The sequence below is a fragment of the Suillus subalutaceus genome, assembly GCF_016647625.1.
Source record: "Suillus subalutaceus strain FC151 chromosome Unknown DFJ58scaffold_57, whole genome shotgun sequence".
NCBI lineage: Eukaryota > Fungi > Basidiomycota > Agaricomycetes > Boletales > Suillaceae > Suillus > Suillus subalutaceus.
Window position 1 is genome coordinate 25 of NW_024540306.1, and position 26,445 is coordinate 26,469.

At 48.4% G+C, this 26,445-nt stretch overlaps 6 protein-coding genes across 6 annotated transcripts; 1 reads left to right on the forward strand and 5 right to left on the reverse strand.

Moving 5' to 3' along the window:
• Positions 1–8,088: 8,088 nt before the first annotated feature.
• Positions 8,089–8,673, reverse strand: DFJ58DRAFT_745938 (uncharacterized protein; the record flags this gene model as incomplete). Its single annotated transcript, XM_041387421.1, has 2 exons — positions 8,468–8,673; positions 8,089–8,410 (listed from the first exon to the last, which is right to left on the reverse strand). Exons 1-2 carry the CDS (start codon positions 8,548–8,550, stop codon positions 8,089–8,091), a joined length of 405 nt encoding a protein of 134 aa, XP_041243578.1. The 5' UTR covers positions 8,551–8,673.
• A 3,080-nt stretch (positions 8,674–11,753) lies between these two features.
• Positions 11,754–13,646, forward strand: DFJ58DRAFT_914242 (uncharacterized protein; the record flags this gene model as incomplete). Its single annotated transcript, XM_041395372.1, has 6 exons — positions 11,754–12,298; positions 12,499–12,530; positions 12,569–12,641; positions 12,668–12,744; positions 13,267–13,402; positions 13,491–13,646. The coding sequence occupies exons 1-6, from the start codon at positions 11,948–11,950 to the stop codon at positions 13,644–13,646; spliced, it is 825 nt and encodes a 274-aa protein (XP_041243579.1). The 5' UTR covers positions 11,754–11,947.
• Positions 13,647–17,412: 3,766 nt separating this feature from the next.
• On the reverse strand, positions 17,413–18,340 carry DFJ58DRAFT_395964 (uncharacterized protein). The gene has a single exon (XM_041380187.1). The coding sequence runs from the start codon at positions 18,131–18,133 to the stop codon at positions 17,663–17,665; it is 471 nt and encodes a 156-aa protein (XP_041243580.1). The 5' UTR covers positions 18,134–18,340; the 3' UTR covers positions 17,413–17,662.
• A 2,832-nt stretch (positions 18,341–21,172) lies between these two features.
• DFJ58DRAFT_789695 (uncharacterized protein) lies at positions 21,173–22,094 on the reverse strand. Its single transcript, XM_041390233.1, has one exon. The coding sequence runs from the start codon at positions 21,919–21,921 to the stop codon at positions 21,484–21,486; it is 438 nt and encodes a 145-aa protein (XP_041243581.1). The 5' UTR covers positions 21,922–22,094; the 3' UTR covers positions 21,173–21,483.
• A 203-nt stretch (positions 22,095–22,297) lies between these two features.
• DFJ58DRAFT_789701 (uncharacterized protein) lies at positions 22,298–24,066 on the reverse strand. Its single transcript, XM_041390234.1, has 8 exons — positions 24,008–24,066; positions 23,455–23,954; positions 23,336–23,422; positions 23,195–23,270; positions 23,062–23,103; positions 22,858–22,980; positions 22,632–22,801; positions 22,298–22,551 (listed from the first exon to the last, which is right to left on the reverse strand). Exons 2-8 carry the CDS (start codon positions 23,880–23,882, stop codon positions 22,371–22,373), a joined length of 1,107 nt encoding a protein of 368 aa, XP_041243582.1. The 5' UTR covers positions 23,883–23,954; positions 24,008–24,066; the 3' UTR covers positions 22,298–22,370.
• On the reverse strand, positions 24,067–24,643 carry DFJ58DRAFT_789708 (uncharacterized protein; the record flags this gene model as incomplete). The annotated part of the gene is made up of 3 exons (XM_041390235.1): positions 24,067–24,281; positions 24,338–24,386; positions 24,454–24,643. Coding segments are annotated over 3 exons (332 nt in total), but the record flags the coding sequence as incomplete, so codon positions are not given.
• Between the last annotated feature and the right edge of the window lie 1,802 nt (positions 24,644–26,445).

Here is a 26,445-nt window from a genome sequence, read left to right on the forward strand (position 1 = left end):
TGCTAGTAGGGTGACGCTGAATTCAAAAAGCTAAGTACTGGTGATATATTACAATCCAAGTAGCATATTTTATTAATACTCAGTAGAGGGCGATGATATATCAATAAAATGCAATGTATCATGATTTACAGTGGATATGCTACTAGTATATGAGGCAGTGATGTATCATGAAATATATTATTTATCACTGGTGGTAGGTGATGTATCACGCTCTATTGGTTACTGAAGGTGGGGGACTGTCATATACCATATATCCGGTTACAGATCCGATGATCTGGATCTCAGATCCGATCCAGATCCGATGAACATATCCGTCGTCCGGTCCACAGATCCGCTTTGATTCTTATTTCATTTCCTGTTCATATAACTCTAACTATCGTTCATCTCCTTTCGGTATTCCTGTACACCGGTATACCGGTTATCCTTTACTTCCGCTTTGCTTACTGATCCGCTATGCTTACTGATCCGCTACACTTACAAATCCGCTTTTACTTGTACTTCATTCCCGGTTCATGATTCGTGATCCATCCAACTTACCAGTACGCTCCACTTAGACTTTGCTTATACTTTCGTACATAGCCTCGCACCTTTGCTTATTGATCATTCCGTTAGCTATCCGTAGTATATAAACCTTCGTATATGCGCTGTAGTAGATCAGTTCGAATATCATCTTAGATTGCACTCATTCCGTCTGGACTCTGAGTCCCTCCGTTATCCATCCGGACTTGAGTACGCTACTCTTGTCTACTCCGAGACTTAGGATAGATTCCTATAGTCTACATATCCGCCTCTGTCTTCGGACAGTCCTCACCCGTTAGTTTCTAGTCCGGATCCGATCCGGATTGGCCGTTACTCTATATACGCGATACTTTAGCTCTCTGAAATAAGGGGCAAGACTCGGGAAAGGGGCACAGCGCACGAGCTGAGGCCGAAGCCCTTCGGATCCGATACTACTTGAGTACGGTCTTAACAGGGACAAGTGATATATCATTGATACATCATATGTCTATGCCTATGGTTTATAGGTGTGGATGTATCACTACCCTTCTACAATGACAGGTAATTGATACATCATTATGACATTATAGCCTGCTTCCGGATATCGAACGTATAGAGTAACGGCTAATCCGGATCGGATCCGGACTAGAAACTAACGGGTGAGGACTGTCCGAAGACAGAGGCGGATATGTAGACTATAGGAATCTATCCTAAGTCTCGGAGTAGACAAGAGTAGCGTACTCAAGTCCGGACGGATAACGGAGGGACTTAGAGTCCAGACGGAATGAGTGCAATCTAAGATGATATTCAAACTGATCTACTACAGCGCATATACAAAGGTTTATATACTACGGATAGCTAACGGAGTGATCAATAAGCAAAGGTGCGAGGCTATGTACGAAAGTATAAGCAAAGTCTAAGTGGAGCGTATTGGTAAGTCGGATGGATCACGAATCATGAACCGGGAATGAAGTACAAGTAAAAGCGGATTCGTAAGTGTAGCGGATCAGTAAGCAAAGCGGAAGTAAAGGATAACCGGTATACCGGTATACAGGAATACCGAAAGGAGATGAACGATAGTTTAGAGTTATATGAACAGGAAATGAAATAAGAATCAAAGTGGATCTGTGGACCGGACGACGGATATGTTCATCGGATCTGGATCGGATCTGAGATCCGGATCATCGGATCTGTAACCGGATATATGGTATATGACACACTGCTTGCACTACCATTCCAGTTCTCTGCGCATTTTCGCCTTTCGCACTTTCGCTTTCCCGTGCTTCGCACATTTTTCGCATTTCACTTTCCCGCGCACGCCTTGAGCGCGTTTCTCGCGCTTACATCGCCCTTTTGTCGCCTTTGATCAGGGTTTGATCAGCATCATTTCGTGGATCCTTGCTTTCTTTGCTTCCCTTAAGGGTCGAACATATCGCACGGCATATCAAGACCCAACATAGAGAGTGTTTGCTTGTCATCTGACTTGCAGTCACCTTTGTTGTGTTACCCACACCGGCAAACCCGGAAAATTTCGTCTCATACAAAACCTCTCCCACCCAATCAACCCTCTCCCCCTTATCAGCTCAATTAATTCCAGGGTCAACTCTAATCTTTTTCCATGTACATACGGCATGTTCTCTACCATATGCCAAACAATCTGGCACCTTCCTCCAGGCTCCCAAGGAGCCGTCCGTGATGTGGCCGAAACCTACAGAACGGTACCTCTCCACCACTCACAATGGCCAGGACTGGCAGTCCATCTCAGCGAAGACGGCTTTGTCATTGACACTTCCTTTGTTTCGGCTTCGGCCCATCTGCAGGTATATATGGGAACATGGCGGACGCGGGAGCCGATATATTTAGATCCAAAGGCATTGGTCCCTTGTCAAAATGGGTTGAACGACCATCTATTTTTTCGCATCAGAAAAGAATTTATGGAAGAGTACAATAGAAAACGCCAAGTATGGGCAAATGAAATCAAGGGAAACGGGGGAGTTACCACAGATGGCGGGCGCAAATGGTACAAAGGGGAAACACTACCAGACGGAATCAACAAGAGAGTTTGACGAAGACGCCCTGTTCCCTATCCGGGACTTATCAAACCAGTCCCCACGGTCGACTGAAGACGCAGAATTCACATACTGCATGCAAGACATCGACCTCCTATCAATCATCTTGGGCATTTTCGAAGACCGTCCGCACATGGCTAGGACCCTCCACGCAGCACCACAGACGATATCAAGTGGTGGCAGGAAACTCTTTCCTCCCCGCACATTGTTCAACCGATTCCAGGACCCTGCATTGTACATGATTTCAACACCTATTCGGATGCTAGCTCTGGCCACGGGATCGGAATCATCGTCAATGGCAGATGGCGGGCATGGAAACTCTTACCAGGCTGGAAAAGAGATGGACGGGACATTGGTTGGGCGGAAGGCGTCGGTTTCGAGCTTCTTGTCCGAGCCATCACGAACGCTTGTCCCCCCGGAACTTATTTCAAAATCTATGGGGATAATCGGGGCATCGTTGAAGGATGGTGGAAAGGATGTAGCAGGAGTCGAGCATGCAATGAAATATTCAAGCGTATCCATCAGGTCGCAGCCGATACCAAATGTACAATCCTCACTCGGTACATACCAAGCAAAGAAAACCCCGCAGACGGACCTTCACGAGGGCAATATCCCCCGGCATGTGACAAGCTTCCTCCCATCCCAATCCCTTCAGAACTGCGCGCCTTCCTCGCAGAAGCACCTGAACATACCTCGCCTTCCACAATCAATCCGACCCCAAGCCACACCTCCCATTCTGCCCCCCAGGAATCAATTCACCCAGTGGGCCAAACCCGCAGTAGATTAGAGCTCCAACGACGCAACCACGTTAACCGTCAGTTCGAGCTTGAAGGAGAGAAGCTCTTCCAAGCGTCGGAGACCTACATATAGCACTAACTTGACTCTGATACCTTCCCATCTTCGCCCGCACTATCCTGCAAAGGATAGACTCTACTTGTGGGAACCAACGACCTCGCGGTCCGCGAAAGATGCACAAGGAAAGTTCGTTCCTCTAACTACTGAAGATATCAATCGGATCCGAGGCGTCTTAGTGCACGCTTACTCAGAAAGCACGCGCGAAACGTACGGTTCAGGTCTACTGGTTTTCCATGTCTTTTGCGACAGCAAAACCATCCCGGAAAATCAGAGGCACCAGCAAGCAACATACTAATAGAAGCCTTTATTGCATGCATGGTTGGCCATTATTCAGGGAAAACAGTATCTAACTACATGAACGGAGTTCGAGCATGGCACATTATACACCGGCGCGACCTGGTCGCTGAACGATGCGGCGATAGACGCCATGTTGAAGGCGGCAATGTCACTCACGCCTGCTTCCGCAAAGCGTGACAAACGGGAACCATACACCGTCGACCTAATCATTGCCATCCGGGGAAAGCTAAACCTCAACGACCCATTAGACGCATCAGTATTTGCATGTTTAACAACCATATTCTACGCTACCGCTAGAGTCGGGGAATTCACCGTCCCTCGCCTGAATGCTTTCGACCCCAAGCTACACATCACACTCGGTGGTGTCAAGGACTTGCAGGATCGACAGAACCTCGTAACCAAGAATTTCAGCCTACCGCGCACGAAAACTGCGACGGGAGGCGAAGACATTCATTGGGCCAGACAGGCAGGTCTATCCGACCCAGAAGCAGCTTTCCTGAACCATCTGCAAGTCAACAAACCCCCACAGAACTTCGCACTATTCGCGTATCGCCACAAGGACAACACGCACCGGCCACTGACAAAAACCAAGTTTTTGAGCAGGTTAGCTGCTGCAAACCAAAGCTGCCGGCCACGCACCAGTGCAAGGCCACGGCATTTGTATCGGTTCAACCTTGGAATATCTCCTGCGGAACATCCCATTCGACGTGGTAAAAATCAAGGGCCGGTGGGCAAGTGACGCATTTCTCGCATACCTGCGGAAACACGCGCAGATCATGGCACCATACATGCAAGCAACTCCCACTCTACATGACCAATTCCTTCGTTATCCCATTCCCCCAGTCCGTTAAAAGAACCAAGGCCAAGACACTTACGAGTGAGTACGTCGCCCTTCTCCTACAAGTTGGGGATCCGAGTTTCGCTCGATGCGTCGTCGGACTCCTAACACTTGGGAATCGCAGCTCAACCTTTCTCAGTCTAGGTCTCTTTCCTCGGGGCCGGAAAGCGCTGCGCGCTTTCGTCCGAAAACTAATCTCCAGTCCTGTCACTACTAGTTCAATTCCATCAATTTGTGCCTACAACAAATCCCATACCTGAACTTTGAATCGCGTCGGAGTGAACCTCGAAGACAGTAGATTATCACCCTTTCATGGAATGGGTCATGTCGAGTCTGGGACTTGGAGAGGGGCACGCAGGTTGGGAATGAATGGCAGGACAAAGATGGAAGAGTGTCTGCCATAGTATTGTCGCCGGATGGTAAGACTGTAGCAAGCGGGAGCAATAGTCGGAATGGGACGGTTAGATTGTGGAACGTCGACACGGGCAAGGTGGTCAAAGAATGGACGGGGTATAGAGGGAGAGTACTGTCCGTATGCTGGAGTTCAGACAGAGGGCGAGTGGTGAGCGGATCCAGAGATGAGACATTAAGAGTGTGGGATGTCGAGAGCGGGGAAATCATCCTTGGACCAATCAAGTGAGGAAATTCATGAACGCAGTTTGCTACTCACCCGATGGAAAGATGATTGCCACAGGCGGGTTAACCATGGGGCTTTATACTGGAACAAGACAGTGCAACTATGGAGCCTCGAGATCAATCAACCCATCGAAGCACTACATCACCATGAAGCCTACGTGAACTCTGCGACCTTTTCTGCAGACAGAAAGTTCCTCATCACTAACTGTAACAACGGCCACGTATACACATGGGATATTTTTGCTATCGTCAAATCAGCTGATTTTTCGTCAGATATTGTAAGCTTCGATACATTTCATTCTCAATGACACTGACAGCGGATCTGCTGGATCCCCCAGGTTGATGCTACGTTGCGACCAGCCCCAAATATGAAAGATGCTCTTCGAATACCTCCAGGTTTTTTTGACGATACACTGCGAGAAGCTAATGTATGTGATTTCCATCTATTATTCAATTCTTTGACAAATATGTCGTCAGTTGCGCATTCGTCTCTCCCAATCTCATAAGCCACATAACTGTCCCACTCCAGCACCACGTCCACCACGCTCTCAGTCACTTTTCCTCATTCTGGTGTCGCTCCAAGCCATATAGGGAAAATGAACTAGACACCCAATCCCGATCCCACTCCCTCAGCTGGACTTGAAACCTAGTATCTGGTATACTACGCAGACGAGATGGATCGGACATCCAGTTGCGAGAGGTCGAGGTTCCTTACACAGCAGGCCAGCCTGTACGCTTTTTTCTCTTCAACAGTTCTTCGCCAATGACTTTTTTTCGCGCAGAGGAACTATCACGCAACAGGGAAGAAAGCTAACAGCTCGTCTCGACCTTCTAAAATCCATTCCACACAACAACCCAACGCAGCAACTCAGAGCACACACCCATCATCACAGCAGCCACCTCCCACTGCTACTACTTCGACAGTTCTCGCCGTCGCTGGTACCGCGCCGACAACAGGAACAATCTCAAGTCCTCATGCTACCATTGCTGAATGGCGCGCTCGTCTTGTTGGCTGGCTTTGCTGCGTGCGTATCCAGAACACAAAAGGTCAACCATAGAGACGCAGTCGCAACTACTGCACTGGCTACTTGAACAATGTCGCAACATAATATCATTACAATACAGGCCGGATGTTGGACTCCTTTGGTGCTCTGGATCGCTGTGCGTCTATTAATTAACAATTTCTCTCGTCTCATATCGTTCCCATGGCCGGCTGCACTCCATCATTGTACTGTATCGTAATTCCTGTTTTATCTGCTACGCTGGTGTTTTAACCGAGTCTTATTTCATTGCCCTATATAGGCGCTACAGTACCCTTCATGCGATGCGACATATGTACACTACTTTAAGTATATACATCGCAGGAAACTCGGCACTCAATTCTCAATACTCAGGACCTGTCCATACTCATGATTTTCTTGAATGAACACTGCGCCAAGAACATTTCGCACCTATTCAAGAGCTCTCGAGGCTGTTATCGTTAGCGTGCACATTATCCCTCTCGCTGGATCTATCATATGTCGCCCAAAATGGTCGGCCCCTTCATATGTGGAAATTTCCTCCATTGAATGAATTGCGGCAAATCCACAATAGTCTGATCCACATATGGTGGACATGCAAAACATCTTTTGGTAACAACGAAGACGAGAACATGCGTCCAGTTTTGCTGAACGAGACGGATATGTCTTGCGCAGGATGTGATCTGGATAGGTCCGCAGTTCTGATCTCCACTCTCGAGGCAGGACTTGGCGAAGGACAGTCTCACACGAGAGGTAGATATTTCGGGGGAATCCTCTGGGGCCTTTGCTAGCTTTGGCAGTACTCTCCCTCGGAACCATGCATGTCATTCTGCGCTTTCATCTTTGAAACTGCCATATCGCCAGTGGGTCTATCTTGCACCTTGCCCAGGTGGGGAACACAACAAGTTGCTTCTAAGGTGGGCAATAGCAGAGGGAGGAACACTCTTCCGGTAGTAGCATGTGTCTTCTGTCTTCTTCCAGAGTGATTTGATAGAGCGGCTCAGCTGATAGGCCCGACCACGGTGAGGGCGTTCCGCCAGGTCTTTTTGCTTGCATCAGCATCTATAATATCCGCTAGATCATGAATAATTCCCGACGCCTGCCCTTTGCCTGCCCTCCTTGTATGTATTATTGATTATTTGTGCGTGCCACCCTCAGAACTGAACGTTATGGTGTTCTTTGATGAGACTAGTACCCAGCTAGCTGAACATCTTGCATGGTGAGGATATCGACTGATATATCGCATAGTTCGGCGTGTAGTAATTCTGGGACTGGCGGAGATAGTACAGAGACTCTAGAGCTCGTGCCTCGTGATGATCATGAGTTCCGTATGGCTCGGACTGAGAGTTGAAATGGAGTCCATGGAAGACAGGAAAGTGACAGCGCTGATAGACGAGAAGTTGCAAGTTAACTGGCTTCCGTGGAGGCTGGTGGCCGCTGAGCGCTGATGCCGGACGGCGACTGTGGAACTGAGGTTGCTGACAGGAATACAACTCCGATCGAATCCAATCATGGGCCAGAGTCTGCGACAGACCTGTGGCCTAGCCCAGATTGTCCATAGCCAACACTTTTTGATGGACATCTTTCCGATGGCGGCTACCAGAGTAAATCCCTTTGCCTGTGGCTGTGCCAACAGACCGAAACAACTTGCTAGCCCCTGTAAAACAACCTGAGGGATTTATGTAGGCGCGTTAATCAAAAACTATTTCAATATCCTGTGATCCGTAGTTGTCGTCCGGTAAATAGATGTACCAAACACCCCTCCCGGGCCCGCAATTGCCCCGCAGTACACATGGACGTAAGACCTCTCGACCGAGTCTTACCCCCGAACGTTATCCGTGAATACATCCATCGCTACCGGCGAAGACGTACTTATTTAAAAAAAGAACCCAAGTAAGCCCGCAGCAGCTCCCGCAGCCAACCCCATCCCCAACATCGCCTCTGTTCGCCCTGCAGCGCTAGAGGTTGTCGTGGTTTGTGCGCTTGTCGCACCCGATGTAGACCCGCTGGACGAAGGAGACGTTACGGTGGGAGAGATCGTGCCAATGGAAGTAGGTATGATAGTAGGTGTGGTACTAATGCCGAGGGATGAGAACAAGCTCTGCACAGATGATGACTCGGAAGATAGGAAAGAGGAAAGCGAGCTGGTGTCATACGTCCCGGAGTCATAAGTGATGGTAAAGCCGTTTGAGTCGGATCTATACACCAGTTATATATGAGTATTTTGTTTTGAAGGGAAAGAGAAAGTCACATACGCCGGGATTCCGGTTATTGTTGTTCCTCCTTGCGCACTAGCTATAGCGATGAATAAAAGCACAAGGGCGGATGTGAGTTTCATGGTGAAGATCAAAGTACAACAAGACTGTCGTTCTCAGAGAGGGAGATTATTGAAAGTGAAACTAGTAGTCACTCGTGTCGTGTACTTGTAGCCAAGGACTTTATAATATACGGTAAAAACTCAACTGACCATTGCTGCGCACGCAGCAGAGGAATCTCTTGATATATGAACAAATTATGTCACCTTGACGGCGCAAGTAAGCTGCACCACAAGGATATAACTTCTTGAACTAGAACCATTCCATCACTGCGGAAACGAGATCTCAACTTATCCAAGTGGCCAGGTGAAATTGATGCGGTATTTATAATTACGCGGCTTATGTGACGCACAAATCCTGGGGTACAGATTTGGTACAGATCATGTTCTTATGTCGCTTGAAATGAATTCCAAACACTTTGACTCCTCACTAATAATCAACATGTGAATGTCCATCTGGGTACAGGCCCTGGAGTGTTGCATTCAGTTCTCACCAATTTTACAGTGCTTGTTCTCCGTGTTCGTATAGCTACTTGGGAATGTTGTGTGCCAGTGCATCTTGTATTTGTATTGTACTGCCTCTAATCATTGATCTAATGTTTATTTTCAGACGGCAGTGCCACGACAAGTTCTCCCCGACATCTTCGCAGCTTAGATGCAAAATCTATGCCACATTGGCGTACCTGAAGTGTACCTACAGGCAACCCGCTGTGGGGTTTAGATGATGGTCAACATCACAGACGGTGGAGTGTGTATCTCAAGATTCCTAATGCAATGGGTTCTGGGAAGAGATTACAGCGAAAGCGAACTTGAAGTAGGGAAGGTATTACCTGCTCTATTCAATAGGTCGGTGACGCACGTAGATCGTGGTTCCAGCTCACTCCGCCATGAGATTTTTCAAGTCTTTCCACTGCGGTATGATAGTGCGCTCACCCACCACCCACCCACGTCGAAAATCGTTCAATTGTGCTAGGCCCAAAAAGCATGCCGTCGAGAGCTAAGGAAAGCCTGCTTACTGGTTGATAGATGAAAGAAAAACGTGCATTGTACACAGATTTGTCGACATTGAGACGAGGGATGCAAGGAGGTAGAATGCAGAAGTTGTTGTCTTGAGCCGTGCGTCGAGGTGCCAGAATAAAGAACGTACGGAACTAGTGCATGAACCTCGCTATGCATAAATAAGCGAACTGACAAACGTTGGAACGGTGTGTTCCCGTTTGATTGTCGGATCAACATACGAAGACTGCAGAATCGTATTGGCCCAGGCAGGGTAGGACCGAGAAGTCAATTGGGAATATTGTCCAAAAAGAGCGTTGGGCGCTTAATCCGCACAGCTAGTGTTGAAGCTGTGAAGGGAACACGAGGATGAAGACGAAGTTCTAGAGGGCTTAATCAACGACCTCCCTCCTGACTGGAACCTCTATCGAACGAAACACCCACTCCGTCGCAGCTTCCATTTCGCATTCGTCTCTCTGGGTACGAGTCGAGTTCATCTGGATTCTGAGTAAGTGATGAATTCGTATGGCAATTGATGGTAAGAGCTAAAATTATCACGCACCTGCTAAGTGAATCCCGAAACCAACATCATGGGGTATCCAGCCCCTGCGAGGCACAAGAATTTAGCGACATTGCCTTATCGAAAGATCAAAGTAAAGAACGGCATCAAGCACATCCTACACCTTCCTGGTGGACAGCAGATTATAATCTATTCATGGGATGGCTCATTTCGAGTCTGGGACTTGGAGAGGGGCACGCAAATTGGGGAGGAATTGGAGGACAATGAAAGAGGTGTGTCTGCCATAGCATTATCGCCGTGCGGCAAGACCGTAGCAAGCGGGAGTGAGGATGGCGCAATGAAATTGTGGAACGTCGACACGGGCAAAGTTATCAAAACCTGGACGGGGCACATGAGAGCAGTGCGTTCTGTGTGCTGGAGCCCAGACAGAGGGCGAGTGGTGAGTGTATCCGAAGATGATACATGCAGAGTATGGGATGTCGAAAACGGAAAAACCGTCTTCAGACCAATCAAGGAAGGGAAATTCGAATACATATGGGCAGTTTGCTACTCACCTGATGGCATGATGATTGCCACAGGTGGGTACAATCTGGAAATCTGGGATGCCAACACAGGTGAACTACTCAGAACACTGAATTGCGAAGGAGTATCGATATCGTGCCTGGCATGGACCTGGGATGGAAAAATGCTTATATCCACCATCATGAAATTCAACACAGCCACATGGACTGGGCTTGACTTGCCCAAAAACTTCTCCACTATCATTTCACTATCTCTCAATGAGCACATCCTCGCAATTGAGCACACCACTGTTCGACTCAAGAGAGCACATTAATTATGGAACCTCGGAACCAATAACCCATCGGAACTCCACTCCACCATGAAGACGACGTGATCAATGCGGCCTTTTCTGCAGATGGAAAATTCCTCGTCACTGGCTGCAACGACAACCACCTATACGCATGGGATGTTTCCGCTATTGTCAAAGAAGTTGGCCTTCCATCAGATATTGTAAGCTTGATACATTTCATTTTCGATGACACTGACAATGAATCTGTTCCCCCAGACTGATGCTACACCACGACCAACCCCAAAGATGAAAGGTGCTCGTCAAATACCTCCAGGGTTTTTCAATGATGCACTGCGAGAGGTTACCTACTTCTATTATTCAGTGCTTTAACAAATATATTATCAGTTGCGAGCTCGTCTATCCCAATTCCATGATCCACATAACTACCCCACTCCAGCACCACATCAACGCACCCTCAGTCCCTTTTCCTCATTCTGGCGCCGCTCCAAGCTAAATAGTGCAGCTGAGCGCGACACCCAGTCCCGATCCCAACCTCTCAGCTGGATTCGAAACATAGTCTCTAGCATGATGCACAGGCGAGATAGATCAGATATCGAGATGCGCGAGCCACCTGTAGTCGAGGTCCCATATACAGCGGGAAAGCCTGTGCGTTTTGTCTCTTCAACGATTCTTCTTTATCGCTGACTCATTTTCGCGCAGAGAAATTATCACGCAAGAAAGAAGAAATCAGCTACTAACTCATCTCGACCTCCCAATACTCATACCATGCAGCAACCCAATGCAGCAACCCAGGGCACACCATCATCGTCACAGCAACCACCTCCCACTGCTGCTGCTTCGATACCCTGCGCCATCATTGGTACCGCGCCGACAACAGGAACAATCTCAAGTCCTCGTATTACTATTGCTGGATGGCGCGCTCGTCTTGTGGGCTGGCTCTGCTGCGTGCCTATTTAGAACACAAACGGTCAACTATAGAGATGCAGTCGCAACTACCACACTGGCTACTGGAATGATGTCACGACATAGTATCACTGCAATACAGGCCGGATGCTGGACTCCTTTGGTGCTCTGGATCGCTGTGCGTATGTTGAATGGACACTTTCTATCGTCTCATATCGTTTCCGTGGACATCTGCACTCCGTCATCGTACTTTGTCGTATTTCCTGCTTCATCCACTACGGTTTTGTGATTTAAACGAGTCTTGTTTCATTGCCCTATATAGACGCTACAGCACGCTTCATGGAATGGGATATGGGTATACTACTTTAGTTGGAGTATATACACTCCCGCTCGTCACTCAATACTTGGAACGAACGTTGCCCCGAGCCCAGTTTGGGACGTACTCAAGCGCTCTCGAGGCTGTTATCGTTAGCGTGCATATCATGCCTCTTGCTGGATCTCCCTGGTGCTATCACATGTCGCACAAAATGGTCGACCCCTTCGTATGTGGAAGCTTCCCCCATTGAATGAATTGCCACCAAATCCACACTGGTCCGGCCGACGTCATGGTGGATATGCACAACATCTTTCGGCGGCGGCGAGGACGAGAACATGCGTCTGGTGCTGCTGAACGAGAAAGATACGTTTTGCGTACGATGTGATCTGGATAGGCCCTCATTTCTGATCTTCACTCTCAAGGCAGGACTGGGTGAAGGACAGTCTGTCGTATGAGAGGTAGACATCTCGGGGGGGTCGTCTGTGGCCCCTACTAGCTTTGGCAGTACTCTTCCTCGGAACCATTACATGCCATTCCGTGCCTTCATCGTTGAAGCCGAGATATCACCAGTGAGTCTACCTTGCACTTTGCCTAGGTGGGGAAACACAGCGAGTTGCTTCTGAGGTGGGGCAATAGCAGAGGGAGGAACACTCTTCTGGTCGTCCTTGACTGGTGTGTCACTAGTAGTAGGTGTCTTCCATGACGATGAAGCCATTCCGCTAGGTCTTTTTGCTTGCATCAGCACCCATAATATTATCTGCTAGATCATGAATAATTCCCGGCGCCTGCCTTTTGCCTGCCCTCATTGCATATATTATTGATTATCACTGTCAATGTAGTTTGTAGTAATTCTGGGATCGGCGAAGATACAGAAAGCTCGTGCCTGAGGCGTGGTGATCATGAGTTCCGGATGGCTCGGACTAGAAGTTGAAATAGAGTCCATGGAAGACAGGAAGGTGACAGCGCGGCCAGTACTAGCTAGACGAGAAGCGTTGGTGCAGAAAGTTGCAAGGCGACTGACTTTCGTGGAGGCTGGCAGCGACTGACGGTCGAGCTGACTCAGAAGCTGATGTGACAGGAATACACCATCCAACCATGGATACTGCGAGCCCGGAAAGGGTGTTTGATATACATGTTTATATATAACTACGGATCACGGGATATTGAAATAGACTTTGATTGACGCCTACATAGCTCCCTCCTGGAGTCAGGAGGGCACATGGACGTAATTAAGACCTCTCAACTTTTACCCCCGCACGTTGTCCTCCGATCAGCAAGAATACATACGTCACTACCGAAATTTACGTACTCATTTAGAAAAAGAACCCAAGTAAGCCCGCAGCAGCTCCCGCAGCCAACCCCAACCCCAGCCCCACTGAAACTGAGACTAGTAGTCACTTGTTGCGTACTTGTCGTAGATAGGGGCTCGAGAGGCGGCTCACGGCGAGGACTTTATATGCGGTACCGTAAAAACTCAACTGACCATTAAGCTGCGCACGCAGCAGAGGAATATTAATCTCCTGATGCCTATAAACAAATTGTCACCTTTACGGCGCAAGCAAGCGCCACCGTGATGTCAGGATGCAACCAGAACCATGATGCCATCACTGCGGAAACGAGATCTTGACTTACCCAAGCCTAATGAGCACGTCCTGGTAAGCACATCATGATCTAAGATAGCGCAACTATGGAATTTCGAAACCAATCAATCCATTGGAACACCAACTTCATCATGAAGACAGGGTGAATTCTGTAACTTTTTCTACAGGTGGAAGGATCCTCGTCACTAGCTGCCACGACGATCACCTCCGCCATGGGATTGTTCAAGTCTTTCCATCGCGGTATGATAATGCACTCATCCACCCACACCGAAGATCATTCAACTGTGCTTGGGTTAAAAAAGTATGCCGTCGAGAGAGGAAAGCCCGCTTACTGGTCAGTAGATAAAAGAAAAACGTTCGTTGTACACAGATTTGTTGGCATTGAGAAGAGGGTGGCAAAAAGCCGTGCGCCGAGGTGCCGAATAAAGACTAGTGCATGAACCCTGCATGCTTAAATCAATGAATCTCGGTGATAAGGATCGGAACAGCGTATTCCCGAGATGTCGATGCTGATCTTGATCAAGGAATATATAAAAGACGTACGAGATATCGCACCAACAGGAAGAGTCTCAAAGATGTTGCGTTCCCAGTGAAGGAGAGACTATGAAAACTCTAGGTACACCTATTCAGGACTCCGAGACACCTTCCTCTGAACACGGGGACCCAGAACTGGGAAAATAAATTTATTGGGAGGGTAGATGCTAAGGAGGTGTCATAGTTACGTTGTACAAAAGGGCAATTCCAAAGTAGATTACATGAATCAGAGGACGCCAGCAGCTCAGTGATGTCCTTGTTCGAATCGAGGGGCGTCCCAGCGAGGGAAGTCTCAGCCGCTGATAACTGTGCCCAATCGCTGGGTATCGGTAAGGTAGTTGCTTAAGGTGTAAGTTATCGTCCTTGTCGGTGTCGTTGGCAGCCTTGCCCTCTCACTTCCAGGAATTCTGTTGAAAGGCGAAGGGCGTTTGTACCAGCGACGCAACTCGAGTATGAAAGACACGAGTGCAAATGTCGTACTTGGAGATTTGGATGTGAGATGATTCGTCTCAGCGTTTGAACTTAAGGCCTTTTTTGAGTACTAGACGTCGAGAATGCTGAGGCGGCAGCTTCGCTGACAGCGTATTCCACAAGTCAACATACTGAAAGGTTGCCATCTAAAGATGGAATTGGGAGGAAGACCGTTGAAATTGCTTGTTCGGTACCGCACAGATACGTTGCTCCGAATACGTACACATAGATCTGGAAGAGAAGGGAAATGAGTGATGAAATGTAAGAAGGATGCCCAGATTACGAATTAGATAGCAATGGTGACGAAGATGCGAAAAACTCTTAGGGCGTTAACAACGAGGTCCAAAGATAACAAGACGATGCGCCGAGTTGGACTTTCAAAGGAATTTCGGTGCTCGTGAATAGATACGAAAACTGCAAAATCGTATTGGCCTAGGCAGGCTTGCGGGATTGTAGGACCACGATGGCGAGAGGTCAATGCAGATGAAGGAAGTATGAATATTGTCCAAAAATAGCCGTGGGCGCACAGCTAGTGTTGAAGCTGTGAAGCAAACACAAGGATGAAAAGGAAGACACGCCTGCAGAAGATTTTAACGACGATCTCCTTCCTGACTTGAATATCTATCGAACGAAACACCCCACTCCGCCGCAGCCTTCGTTCCGTATTCGTCTTTCTGTGTACGAGTCGAGTACATCTAGACTCTGAGTAAGTGATGAATTTGTACGGCAATTGATGGTAAGAGCTGAAATCATCACGCATCCATTAAGTGAATCCCGAAACCAAAATCGTGGAGCATTCAACCCCTGCGAAGCACAAGGACTCAGCGACAATGCCTTGCCAAAAGATCAAAGTAAAGAACGGCATCAAGCACATCTTACACCTGCCCGGTGGACAGCGGATCATCACCTATTCATGGGGTGATGGTTCATTTCGGGTCTGGAACCTGGAGAGGGGCACGCAGATCGGGAAGGAATGGGAGGACAAAGACATGGGAGTGCTTGCCGTAGCATTGTCGCCGGATGGTAAGACCGTAGCAACCGGGAGTTGGGATGCAGTGAGATTGTGGAACAGCGATACGGGGAAGGTCATCAAAAAATGGACGGGGCACAAGAGACAGGTAAAATCTGTGTGCTGGAGTCCAGACGGAGGGCGAGTGGTGAGTGGATCCGAAGATGAAACATTCAGAGTGTGGGATGTCAAGAGCGGAGAAACTATCCTTGGACCAATCTACTCAAAGAGAGACGTGTCCGTGTGGGCGGTTTGCTACTCACCCAATGGCAAAATGATTGCCACAGGCGGGATGATGGGACTGAAAATCTGGGATGCCAACACAGGCGAATTGCTCAAAGCACTCCAGGTCGTAGTTTGGTGCCTGGCATGGACCTTGGATGGAAAAACGCTCATCGCTGGTGGAACCAGCATCGCGAAATTCGACACAGCCACCTGGGCAAATCCTGACGTACACGAAAACGATGTCGATAGCATTTTACTATCTCCCAATGAGCCCATCTTCGCAACCACATCATCAAGGGATAATACAGCACAACTATGGAACCTCGAAACCAACCAACCCATCGGAACACCACTTCATCATGAAGATAAGGTGGTCTCTGCAACCTTTTCTGCAGATGGAAAGTTCCTTGTCACTGGCTGCAACGACAATCCCCTATACACATGGGATGTTTCCGCTATCGTTAAGGAAGCTGACCGTCTGTCAGACAATGTAAGCTTTGATACATTTTATTTTCGATGACAATGACAATGGATCTGCTCCCCCAGGCTGATGGTGTATCGCAACCGGCTCCAAAGATGAAAGGTGCTCCTAGAATACCTCCAGGGTTCTTTGACGATGCACTGCGAGAGGCTAATGTATGTGATCTCCATTTATCGTTCAGTGTTTTGACAAATATGTTGTCAGTTACGCACTCGTCTATCCCAGTCCCATGAACCACATAACCACCCCACTCCAACACCACGTCAACGCACCCTTGGTCCTTTTACCTCATTCTGGCACCGCTCCAAGCTAAATAGTGCAACTGAGCGCGACACCCGATTCAAACCTCTCAGCTGGACTCGAAAAATAGTCTCTGGTATGATGCGCAGGCGAGATAGATCAGATATCGAGATGCACGAGCCACCCGTAGTCAAGGTCCCACATACAGCGGGCAAGCCTGTACGGTTTTTTTCTTCAACGGTTTTTCGTTATCGTTAACTTTTTTTTGCGCAGAGAAATTATCACGCAAGAAAGAAGAAGCCAGCTACTAGCTCGTCTCGACTTCCCAATACTCATACCACGCAGCATCCCAACGCAGCAACGCAGAGCACCCCGCCATCATCACAGCAGCCACCTCCCGCCGTCGTTGGTACCACGCCGACAACAGGAACAATCTCAAGTCCTCGCATTACCATTGCTGGATGGCGCGCTCGTCTTGTGGGTTGGCTTTGCTGCGTGCCTATTCAGAATACAAACAGTCAACCATAAACGCAGTCGCAATTACTGCACTGGCTGCTGGAACGATGTCACGACATAATATCATTGCAATACAGGCCGGATGTTGGGCTCCTTGGGTGCTCTGAATCGCTGTGCGTCTGTTGAATGGACATTTTATCGTTCCCATGGCTGTCTGCATTTCGTCATTGTGCATCATCTGCCATGGTTGTGTTTTAAATGAGTCTTATCGACTTTCGTGGAGGCTGGCGGCCGCTGACGATGACTGTCGAGCTGACTTGGAGGCTGATGACAGGAATATAACATCCATCCATGGACGCTGTAAAACGGCCTAAGGGAGTTATGTAGGCGCGTCAATCAAAGTCTATTTCAATATCCTGCGATCCGTAGTTATCCTCAGATAAATGAATATACCAATTTAACACTTTTCCGGGCCCGCAGCACACATGGACGTAAGACCTCTCGACTTTTATCCCCGCACGTTGTCCTCAGATCAACATGAATACATACGTCACGACCGAAAAACGTACTTGTTTAGAAAAAGAACCCAAGTAAGCCCGCAGCAACTCCCCCAGCCAACCCCAATCCCAACCCTACTTCTGTTCGTCCTGCAGCGCTAGAGGTTGTCGTAGCTTGTGCGCTCGTCGTACTCGATGAAGACCCGCTGGACGAAGGAGACGTTACGGTGGGAGTAATTGTGATGGTGGAAGTAGGTGTGGAAATAGTTATGCCACTAGGTGTCCCAGTAGGGTTGGCAGTGCTGAGGGATGAAAACACGCTCTGCAGAGATGTTGACTCGGAATGAGAAGAGAGAGGATAGCGTACTGCCTGATCTATACGTCGTTGTACATGAGTATTTTTGTTTTGATTTGGTTTGAAGGGAAGTAGGCATAAAGGGAAAGCTACATACGCTGGAACTCCGCTGGGTAGGATCATGCTAGAATGCGATGTTGCTGCTTGCGCACTAGCGACGAATGAAAGCACAAGAGCGGACGTGAGTTTCATGGTGAAGATGAAAGTACGACCAGACCGTGGTTCTTCAGAGAGGAAGATTGTTGAAACTGAGACTAGTAATCACTTGTGTTGTATACTTGTCGCAGATGGACTAGAGGGGCAGCTCACCGCGAGGACTATGATATTAGTGTTGTTCGGTCGAGTTAAACTCGGCTCGCTTCGCGAAAATTATGAAAGACCGCGTTGGGCCAAAACAACACTAACTTTGTTGATGTCTGCAACTTTACCTCACCATAAGTCACATCTCCAACCAATCAGATGCTTCAGGGTGCAGGTCATAACACAACAAACTTCATTGGCAGCTTAAGCGAGAAGTTGGGTGTTTTTCAGATGCTAATGAGCACATCCTCGCAAGCACATGCATATTCAAGACAGACAGCACAACTATGGAATCTCGAAACCAGTTAACCCATCGGAACACCAACTTCACCATGAAGATAGTGTGAATCCTGTGACTTTTTCTACAGGTGGAAAGTTCCTCGTCACTAGCTGCCACGACGGTCACCTCCGCCATGAGATCGTTCAAGTCTTTCCATCGGGGCATGATAATGCACTCATCCACCCACGCCAAAGATCGTTCGACCGTACTTGGGTCCAAAAAGTATGTCGGCGAGAGCTGTGGGAAGCCTGCTTACTGGTTGGTGGATACAAGAAGAACGTGCGTTGCACACAGATTTGTTGGCATTGAGAAGAGGGTGGCGAAAAGATAGAATGCAGAAGCTATTGTCTTGAGCCGTGCGTCGAGGTGCCAGAGGAAAGAACGTACAGAACTAGTGCATGAACCCCGCTGTGCTTAAATCAGTGAATCTCCATGATAAGCATTGAAACGGCGTGTTCCCATTTGGTCGTCGAATCAACTTGAGGTGTCGATACTGATCTTGATCAAGGAATATGTGAAAAGACATAAGGAAGACGTACGAGACGTCGCACCGGCAGAAAGCGTCTCACAGATGATTCGTTCCCGGTGAAGGAGAGACTCTCTAAGAAAACTCTAGGTATACTTGTTCAGGACTCCGATATACCTTGCTCTAAACTGGGGACCCAGAGCTGGGAAAATAAAATTATTAGGAGGGCAGAGGCTAGGAAAGTGTGATAGAGTTACGTCGTACAAAAAGGCAATTCCAAAGTAGATTGCTCGAATTGATGGGAGCAAATAGCTCGGTAATGTCCTTGTTTGCATCGAAGGACGTCCTAGTGAGGGAGGTGTTCGTGCTCGTCTCAGTGGATTCACCCGCTAATAACTGTGCCCAATCGCTGGGTATCGGTAAGGTAGTTGCCAAGGTGTAAGTTATCGTCCTTGTCAGTGTCGTTGGCAGCCTTGCCCTCTAACTTCCAGGAATTCTGTTGAAAGGCGAAGGGCGTTTGTACCAGCCATGCAACTCGAGTATCAAAGGCAGGAGTGCAGATGCCGTGCTTGGAGATTTAGATATGAGATGATTCGTCTCATCGTTTGAACTTTAGGCCATCTTTTGAGTACTAGACGTCGAGAATGCTGAGGCGGCAGCTTCGCTGACAACGTATTCCACAAGTCAACATGCTGAAAGGTTGCCATCGGAAGATGGAATTGGGAGGAAGACCGTTGGTTTTGCCTGTGCGACTGCGCAGATACGTTGCTCCGAATATGCAGACATAGATCTGGAAGAGAAGGGAAAAGAGTAATTGGACGAAGACTAGGCAAATGTGAGCGTGATGGCCAGATTGCGAATTAGATAGTGGTGGTGATGAAGTGGGCGAAAAAAAGTTAGACGTGACAACAAGGTCCAGGATGACGATGCGTCGAGTTGAACTCTCAAGGGAATTTCGGTGCGAGGGAATGTATATGAAGACCACAGAATCGTATTGGCCTAGGCAGGCTTGCGGGATTGTAGGACTGCGATGGCGAAGGATCAACGCAGTGGGTATGTTGTCCGCAAGAAGCCTTGGGCGCTTAAACTGCACAGCTAATGCTGAAGCTCACGAGAATGAAACATCCCCATGAACTCTGCACCAATCAGTACTCAGTACTTGTCCATGCTCGTGACTTTCTTGAACGAACGCTGCGTTGATTGCACCTACTTGAGTCAAGCGCTCTCGCTGTTATCGTTAGCGTGCATATCTCCCTCATATGTCACTCCAAAATGGTCAGCCCATTCGTATGTGAAATTTCCCCATTGAATGGATTGCCATCGAATCCTCTGGTTCGCACGACAGCGTCATGGTGCATACAAAAAACATTTTTTGGCAGCGACGAAGACGAGAACGTGTGTCCGGTGTTGCTGAATGTGATCTGGACAGGCCCTGATTTCTGATCTCCACTCTCAAGGCAGGACTTGGCGAAGGACAGTCTGTCATATGAGAGGTAGACATCTCAGGGGGATCGTCTGGGGCGGCGGGCCCCTGCTAGCTTTGGCAGTGTTCTTCCTCGGAACCATTGCATGCCATTCCGTGCATTCATCGTTGAAGCTGTTCATATCGCAAGTGGCTCTATCTTGCACTTTGCCCAGGTAGGGAACACACGAGTTGCTTCTGAGGTAAAACGATGACGGAGGGAGGAACACTCTTCTGGTCGTCCTTGACTGGCGTGTCACTAGTAGTAGGCGTCTTCTGTGAGAGTGATTCGACCATGACGGTGAGGGTCTCCCGCCGGTGCTTTTTGCTTGCCTCAGCCTATCTTTATTATTACTGTTAGATCATGAATAGTTCCCGACGCTTACCCGCATCATATGTATCACTGATTATCTGTAAACGCACCCTCACAGAACTGAACGTGATGGTGTTCTTTGATAAGACTACCCAGTAGTTGAACTTCATCTCGCTAATGAGGATATCGACTGATAGCTGTCAGTGCAGTTGACAGGGACCAGCGAAGATACAGAAAGCTCGTGGTGATCATGAGTTCCGGGTGGCTCATACTGAAAGCTGTAATAGAGTCCATGGAAGCTTAAGTGACAGCGCTTGACATCGCCGAGGGCCGAGGCTGCTGACAGGAATAAAGCTCCGATCGAATCCAATCCAATCATGAGCCAGACAGACTTGCGGGCCAGTCCATAACTAACACCAACTTTTTGATATAGACATCATTCCGACTCAGAGGAACCGATCCCTTTATAACCTGACCGACACAACTTGTTGTTCCCTGGGAAAACAACCTGAGGGAAGTAGGCACGTCGGACGCCCGTCAAAGTCTATTTCGAATATCCTGCCATCCACAGCTACCGTCAGATAAATAAAATACACTAAATGCACTTCCCGGGCCCGCAGTTGCCCCGCAGTACACATGGACGTGAGACCTCCCAACTTTACCCCTGGACGTGTCTCCCAATCGGCATGAATACATGCATCTCCACCGAAAATGTTCTTATTTAGAACACGAACCCAAGGAAGCCTGCAGCAGCTCCCGCAGCTAACCCCAACCCTAGCCCTGCCTCTGTTCGTCCCGCAGCGCTCGAGGTTGTCGCCGCTGGCGCGCTCGTCGATGTAGACCCACTGGACGCAGGAGACGTTACGGTGAAGGATGAGAGCACGCTCTGCACAGCTGATGACTCGGCAGAGTAGACAGAGGAAAGCGAGGAAAGCACCGAGGTAGCAGCTGTGGTGTCAAAAGAGACGGTACTAAAAGGCAGGCCGCTTGATCTATACGTCGAGAGTATTTTGGTTTTGATTGAGTTTTTGAAGAGAAATAGGTATAAAGAGAAAGTCACATACCCTGGGATTCCACTGGGCAGGACCAAGCTAGAAATTGTTGTTGCTGCTTGCGCACTGGCGATGAATGAAAGCACAAGGGTAGACGCGAGTTTCATGATGAAGATGAAAGTACAACAAGACTGCTGTTCGTCAGAAAGGGAGGATTATTGAAACTGAGACTAGTGATCAGTCGTGTCCACTCGTGTCCGTAGTAGATGGGGTGAGACGCAGCTTACGGCGGGGACTATATATACAGTAAAAATTCATAATTTAACTGATCATTGCTGCGCATAGCAGAGGAATTTTTTGGCTATATAAATAAATTGTGTCACCTTTACGGCGCGAGCAAGCGCCACCGTGATAGGACGCGACTAGCACCATGAGGTCCTGTGTATGCAACAGCTAACTCGAGATCCAAATTTGCTTCAGTCTGTGCTGTCGTGATGTTCGCGATATAGCACTAGTGCGCCCCCTCACGATCACATGCGCCAGTCCGGGAATGAAGGTGTGACAATTATTCACACCGCTAGCTGTAGTAGCTGTGCACAATCTGAATTTAACTATTTCATGACCAAAGTCTCTTCAAAATCCTTCTCAGCCCACCCTCCTTCGAGTTCTCTTTCTCTACCTTCGCCGTACCTTGGACCTGAGCCTCAATGTCCGTCCCACTCTGCGCGTAACGCCGTTTATACTGCGCGGGGGTTTCACCCACTGTACCGTGCTTCCACATGCCTCTGCGCGCAACTCTGGAGAGGGCATAATGGACGTAAGGTTGTTCGCCACAAAAGTGGAAACAAATCAACTGTGTGTCAGTGAAGAAACTTACCGCGACTCAGCCTCAGCTCTCAAAAACTCGTCCTTTCCATACTTCCCGTATTCGGCACCTGCTTGTTCGTAAGTCAGGCCCGTGCCGGCCCGGATCATCTCAAGTGCGAGACTCCGGCCTGTAATAAGCCAGCCTGGGAAAAATGGTGGCGAAAGAGTGACCACAGATACCTATTTGACGTGAGTGTGAATGACAGTCAGTTGGGGATCTAGGTGTCGGTGCATACAATACGAGAATATTGGTCACGCCGAACGAGTTGGCAGTAGACTATTCTGCCCTCGATCGCATCCTTCAACCACGCGAGAGCTTCTACAGCGTATGGCTGGGCTTGGCGACCAAAGTGTGATCCCTGCACGCAATGGACCAACAATTCAGTCAGGGTGGTCTCATCCAGAACTCTCTTAGAGCCCTACTTGTATAACCAACGCACCTCGGGCGCATCAACACCTGCGATACGAACGTGGATCGTTTGCTCTTTGAGTTCTTATTGTTTCATGTAAGTGAGCACATATCCCATGAGAAAATAAGGGTACACAAACGGACCTTTACTTCAAAGTGGGTACTCTCCTGAATTTCAGTGGCCACCTCCACCCAAAGCCAGGGGTATGATACAGCCTAAAGTTATCTGCATCCCCTACACTTCGCGTACCCATTACAGATTAAGCCAAGCCCAAAGCCTACATAGCGTTGGAAACTCAACTCACCTCGTCACGACACCCCTCACCCATCTCTTCCGCTGAAGTATATCAGGTGTAACCCACTCAGCTGTCCTCAAACGCCTAAAATACCGCCTGTACACGAATGTCACGCCAAGCGTCGACACAGAGCCAAGAAGAAGCCAGATAGGACAAGATATGCAACGGGACGTGACCCGAGCTGGTATGCTTTGGCTCTGAGGCGGTCTTTGACACTATCGTTGTATCTTTGAAGAGTATATTTCGTGTTTGCTTGCGCGGTAGCCACATGCGTCTTGAAAGCGTCTTTCGTAGCAGACCATCGCGCTCCAAGTCCGCGCTGTTCAGAAGGTAGGGATGGTGTGCACTCTTCTGATGCTTTGGCTCTGAGGCAGTCTTTGACATTGGCGTTGTATCTTTGAAGAGTATATTTCGTGTTTGCTTGCGCGGTAGCCACATGCGTCTTGAAAGCATCTTTCGTAGCAGACCATCGCGCTCCAAGTCCGCGCTGTTCAGAAGGTAGAGATGGTGTGCACTCTTCTGATGCCTGCTGCTTCTGACGCCATGGAAGATGCATTGGTCAAAGTAGTCACAGTACTAGGCTAGCACTAGCCCACTGTAAGAAAAGAAAGAGACCAACAGTGGTCATCTTGAGCTAGTAAGCGTACTGCATAGCGGACAACTTGAACCTTGATCACATACAAGTTTTAAATGTTCTAGCTTTACCTATGACCTCTATGTATGTAGAGTCAGATCACAGATCGTTGAACCGGCCATCACCAAACGGTACTTCAACGTTAACAACCACTAATAGCCGAATGACTAAGCTACGGAAAAGTCCGACAAATCAAGTCCTTCCATTCGTAACTCCATCATGGCCAAATTAACTTGGGCAACCAGAGCATGCTGCATTGAAATTCGAAGACCCTGTGGGGCAGAAGTACGTCGACTCATTGTTTTCAATGATTCCCGTTTTCTGCGTCCAGTTCAACAAGTTACACACGCATATTCAGTCCTAAGCATTGCACCCACATTGTAATAACAGTCGCAGAAGTCTCCTGCGGGGTCATCGCCTCTGTAACTGTATCACACCATCATGTAAGTCTCTTTTATTCTGAACCACTCGCTTTATGACTCAGGACACTCACAAGCAATGGTATCCACTGTACACCGTACACTGCTCCTTGAGGTTGTAAGTCACGTTGTTGTACATGACGGATGATGCGCATTCCATGCACTGTGCGGTAGCGTACGCGACGAGCGTGCAGAACACCGTGATGGATGTGGGGACGCGCATGGTGGATTTTCTTTGCCGGAATATCCAACCTAGGTTCATATACTTCGCTCGTCATCGATCATCCTTCGTCACCCCATAACTATATAATACTTCCGGGGTGCTTCCGATGCACTCGGCTTTAATTTCTTATCATTGGTAAATTATACGGGTCAATTTTCTTGCAAAATATTGATTCTTTTTCCAGAAATGTAGGCATCGTTGTCGATGGACTGGGCACCGAGCGTGCATTCAGCCTTGTAAAGTCACAATCACTTCAAATTGGAGTTACTGTGTACATAGGTAAGGCGAGTCTTGATTTTGATCTGTTGCAAGTAGGTACAACGGCAACTCATCAGTGAAGACATGAATACTAATTGTTGATGCGGAGTCAGCGGTGTAAGAAGGGCCGGGCATCGCCCTGGGAGAACAGGTGCGCGCTACGTAGCTTCGCTGCATAATATTTCTTCCGATGCATCAGATAGTAATACTCGCTAGGCAAATCCTGAGCAAACCTCACCATCGATACAAGTTTGAAGTCACGTGTCTCTCCTCCCGGAATGCCTCAGGCGGCAGGCCTGTACTCCCGACTGTGCAACTTCGTCGCACTATCTGCAAATTGGTTATCGCAGGTAATGGTGTCGAGTCTTGACAGATAAGGATTCGAGCCATCCTGTCACATGAAGGTGAGCTTGACACTGCCTCTTAACTTCATTTGCACCATGAGCCCCACTGGTTGTGTGACGCCTAGATTCGTTCCCAGATTCTGTTTCTATGAGCTACTCCACAAACACAAGGATACGGGCAGGACCGATAGATGCAACGCACCACTGCCCTTTCACAAAGGATGATTCGTACCAGATCCGCGAGCGTGAATCTATGCCGAAACCTTCCCAGTTGGATCCATATCGAGCATTGCGACTGACGCTCATCACAGTATGATCTTAGTGCTCTTACCCTTAAATTCCTGCTGCGCAATGATCCCGAGGGCGCAATCATATCCACATTCGATCATGGAACTGTGCACGATCAAGTTTGGGAATTCCCGCCGTGATAAGCACACCAATTGTAGGTTTATTTCGTTCGCGTGAAGTTGGCAATCTAAAAAAAGATGGAAACCGGAAATCTGATGTCGGACCAGATAAAGCAGTCAGTTACAATGCAAGTTGACTCGAGAGCCCTACTTGCGGAAGCATCGCTTGTCGAGGAATCGAGAATGATTCTGAGCAGACACTGATAGATACTACCTCGTACTCGCTCATAGATTATACGCAGAAGGCCCGGGCCACCATATTGATACATGGGACCTGCCCCCTGTTCCGCACCCTCTTGTCCAACTTCCGCAGGGGAAGCTGAATGTAACGCGGAAAAAAGGAGCCACTGTTACAGCCTGTTCAAAGTGTCCCATGATTGATCAGGCGTGTGGCAAGATATCTATCGCGTATGCCCCATGCTAGGTCTCGGCGGATCTCTTCTTCTTGGGCCAGCACACTTGTACTTACATTTGAAGCTTGCCATGTGACAGTGACTACGATCTGACCCACAGGAAAGCATACGCACCCCGAGGATCCCGTTATCTATTTGACATCTTCGTGCGCTTAAGGTCGCGTCACACCATATTTTAAATGAACTATGCTCCGCCAGACCGCATGTCTGATCCTGTGATTCCTGAATACAGTCCCGATTGTCCGAACATCCATGAAATCTGTGAAGAGAGTTGACATCGAGTACGGTTATCATTGCGTCGTGGAAACACTGCCAGCTGTTGATGTCGTCATCTCCCCGAGTTTCCTCCGCCCTACACCTCGAGGCTCGAATTTCTGATTATGTAAACCAGCACGACGTCACTTGTATGGAGAGTTCCCAC

Excerpts from the sequence above, each read along its gene's own strand:
- DFJ58DRAFT_395964 (XM_041380187.1), bottom strand. The coding sequence starts at position 18,133 with ATGAAACTCACGTCCGCTCTTGTGCTTTCATTCGTCGCTAGTGCGCAA.
- DFJ58DRAFT_789695 (XM_041390233.1), bottom strand. The coding sequence starts at position 21,921 with ATGAAACTCGCGTCTACCCTTGTGCTTTCATTCATCGCCAGTGCGCAA.
- DFJ58DRAFT_789701 (XM_041390234.1), bottom strand. The coding sequence starts at position 23,882 with ATGCATCTTCCATGGCGTCAGAAGCAGCAGGCATCAGAAGAGTGCACA. Across the intron at positions 23,423-23,454 it reads TCTGGCTTCTTCTTGGCTCT|GCGGTATTTTAGGCGTTTGA; the intron begins GTGTCGACGCTT and ends ATTCGTGTACAG. Across the intron at positions 23,271-23,335 it reads GTGAGGGGTGTCGTGACGAG|TGTAGGGGATGCAGATAACT; the intron begins GTGAGTTGAGTT and ends GGGTACGCGAAG.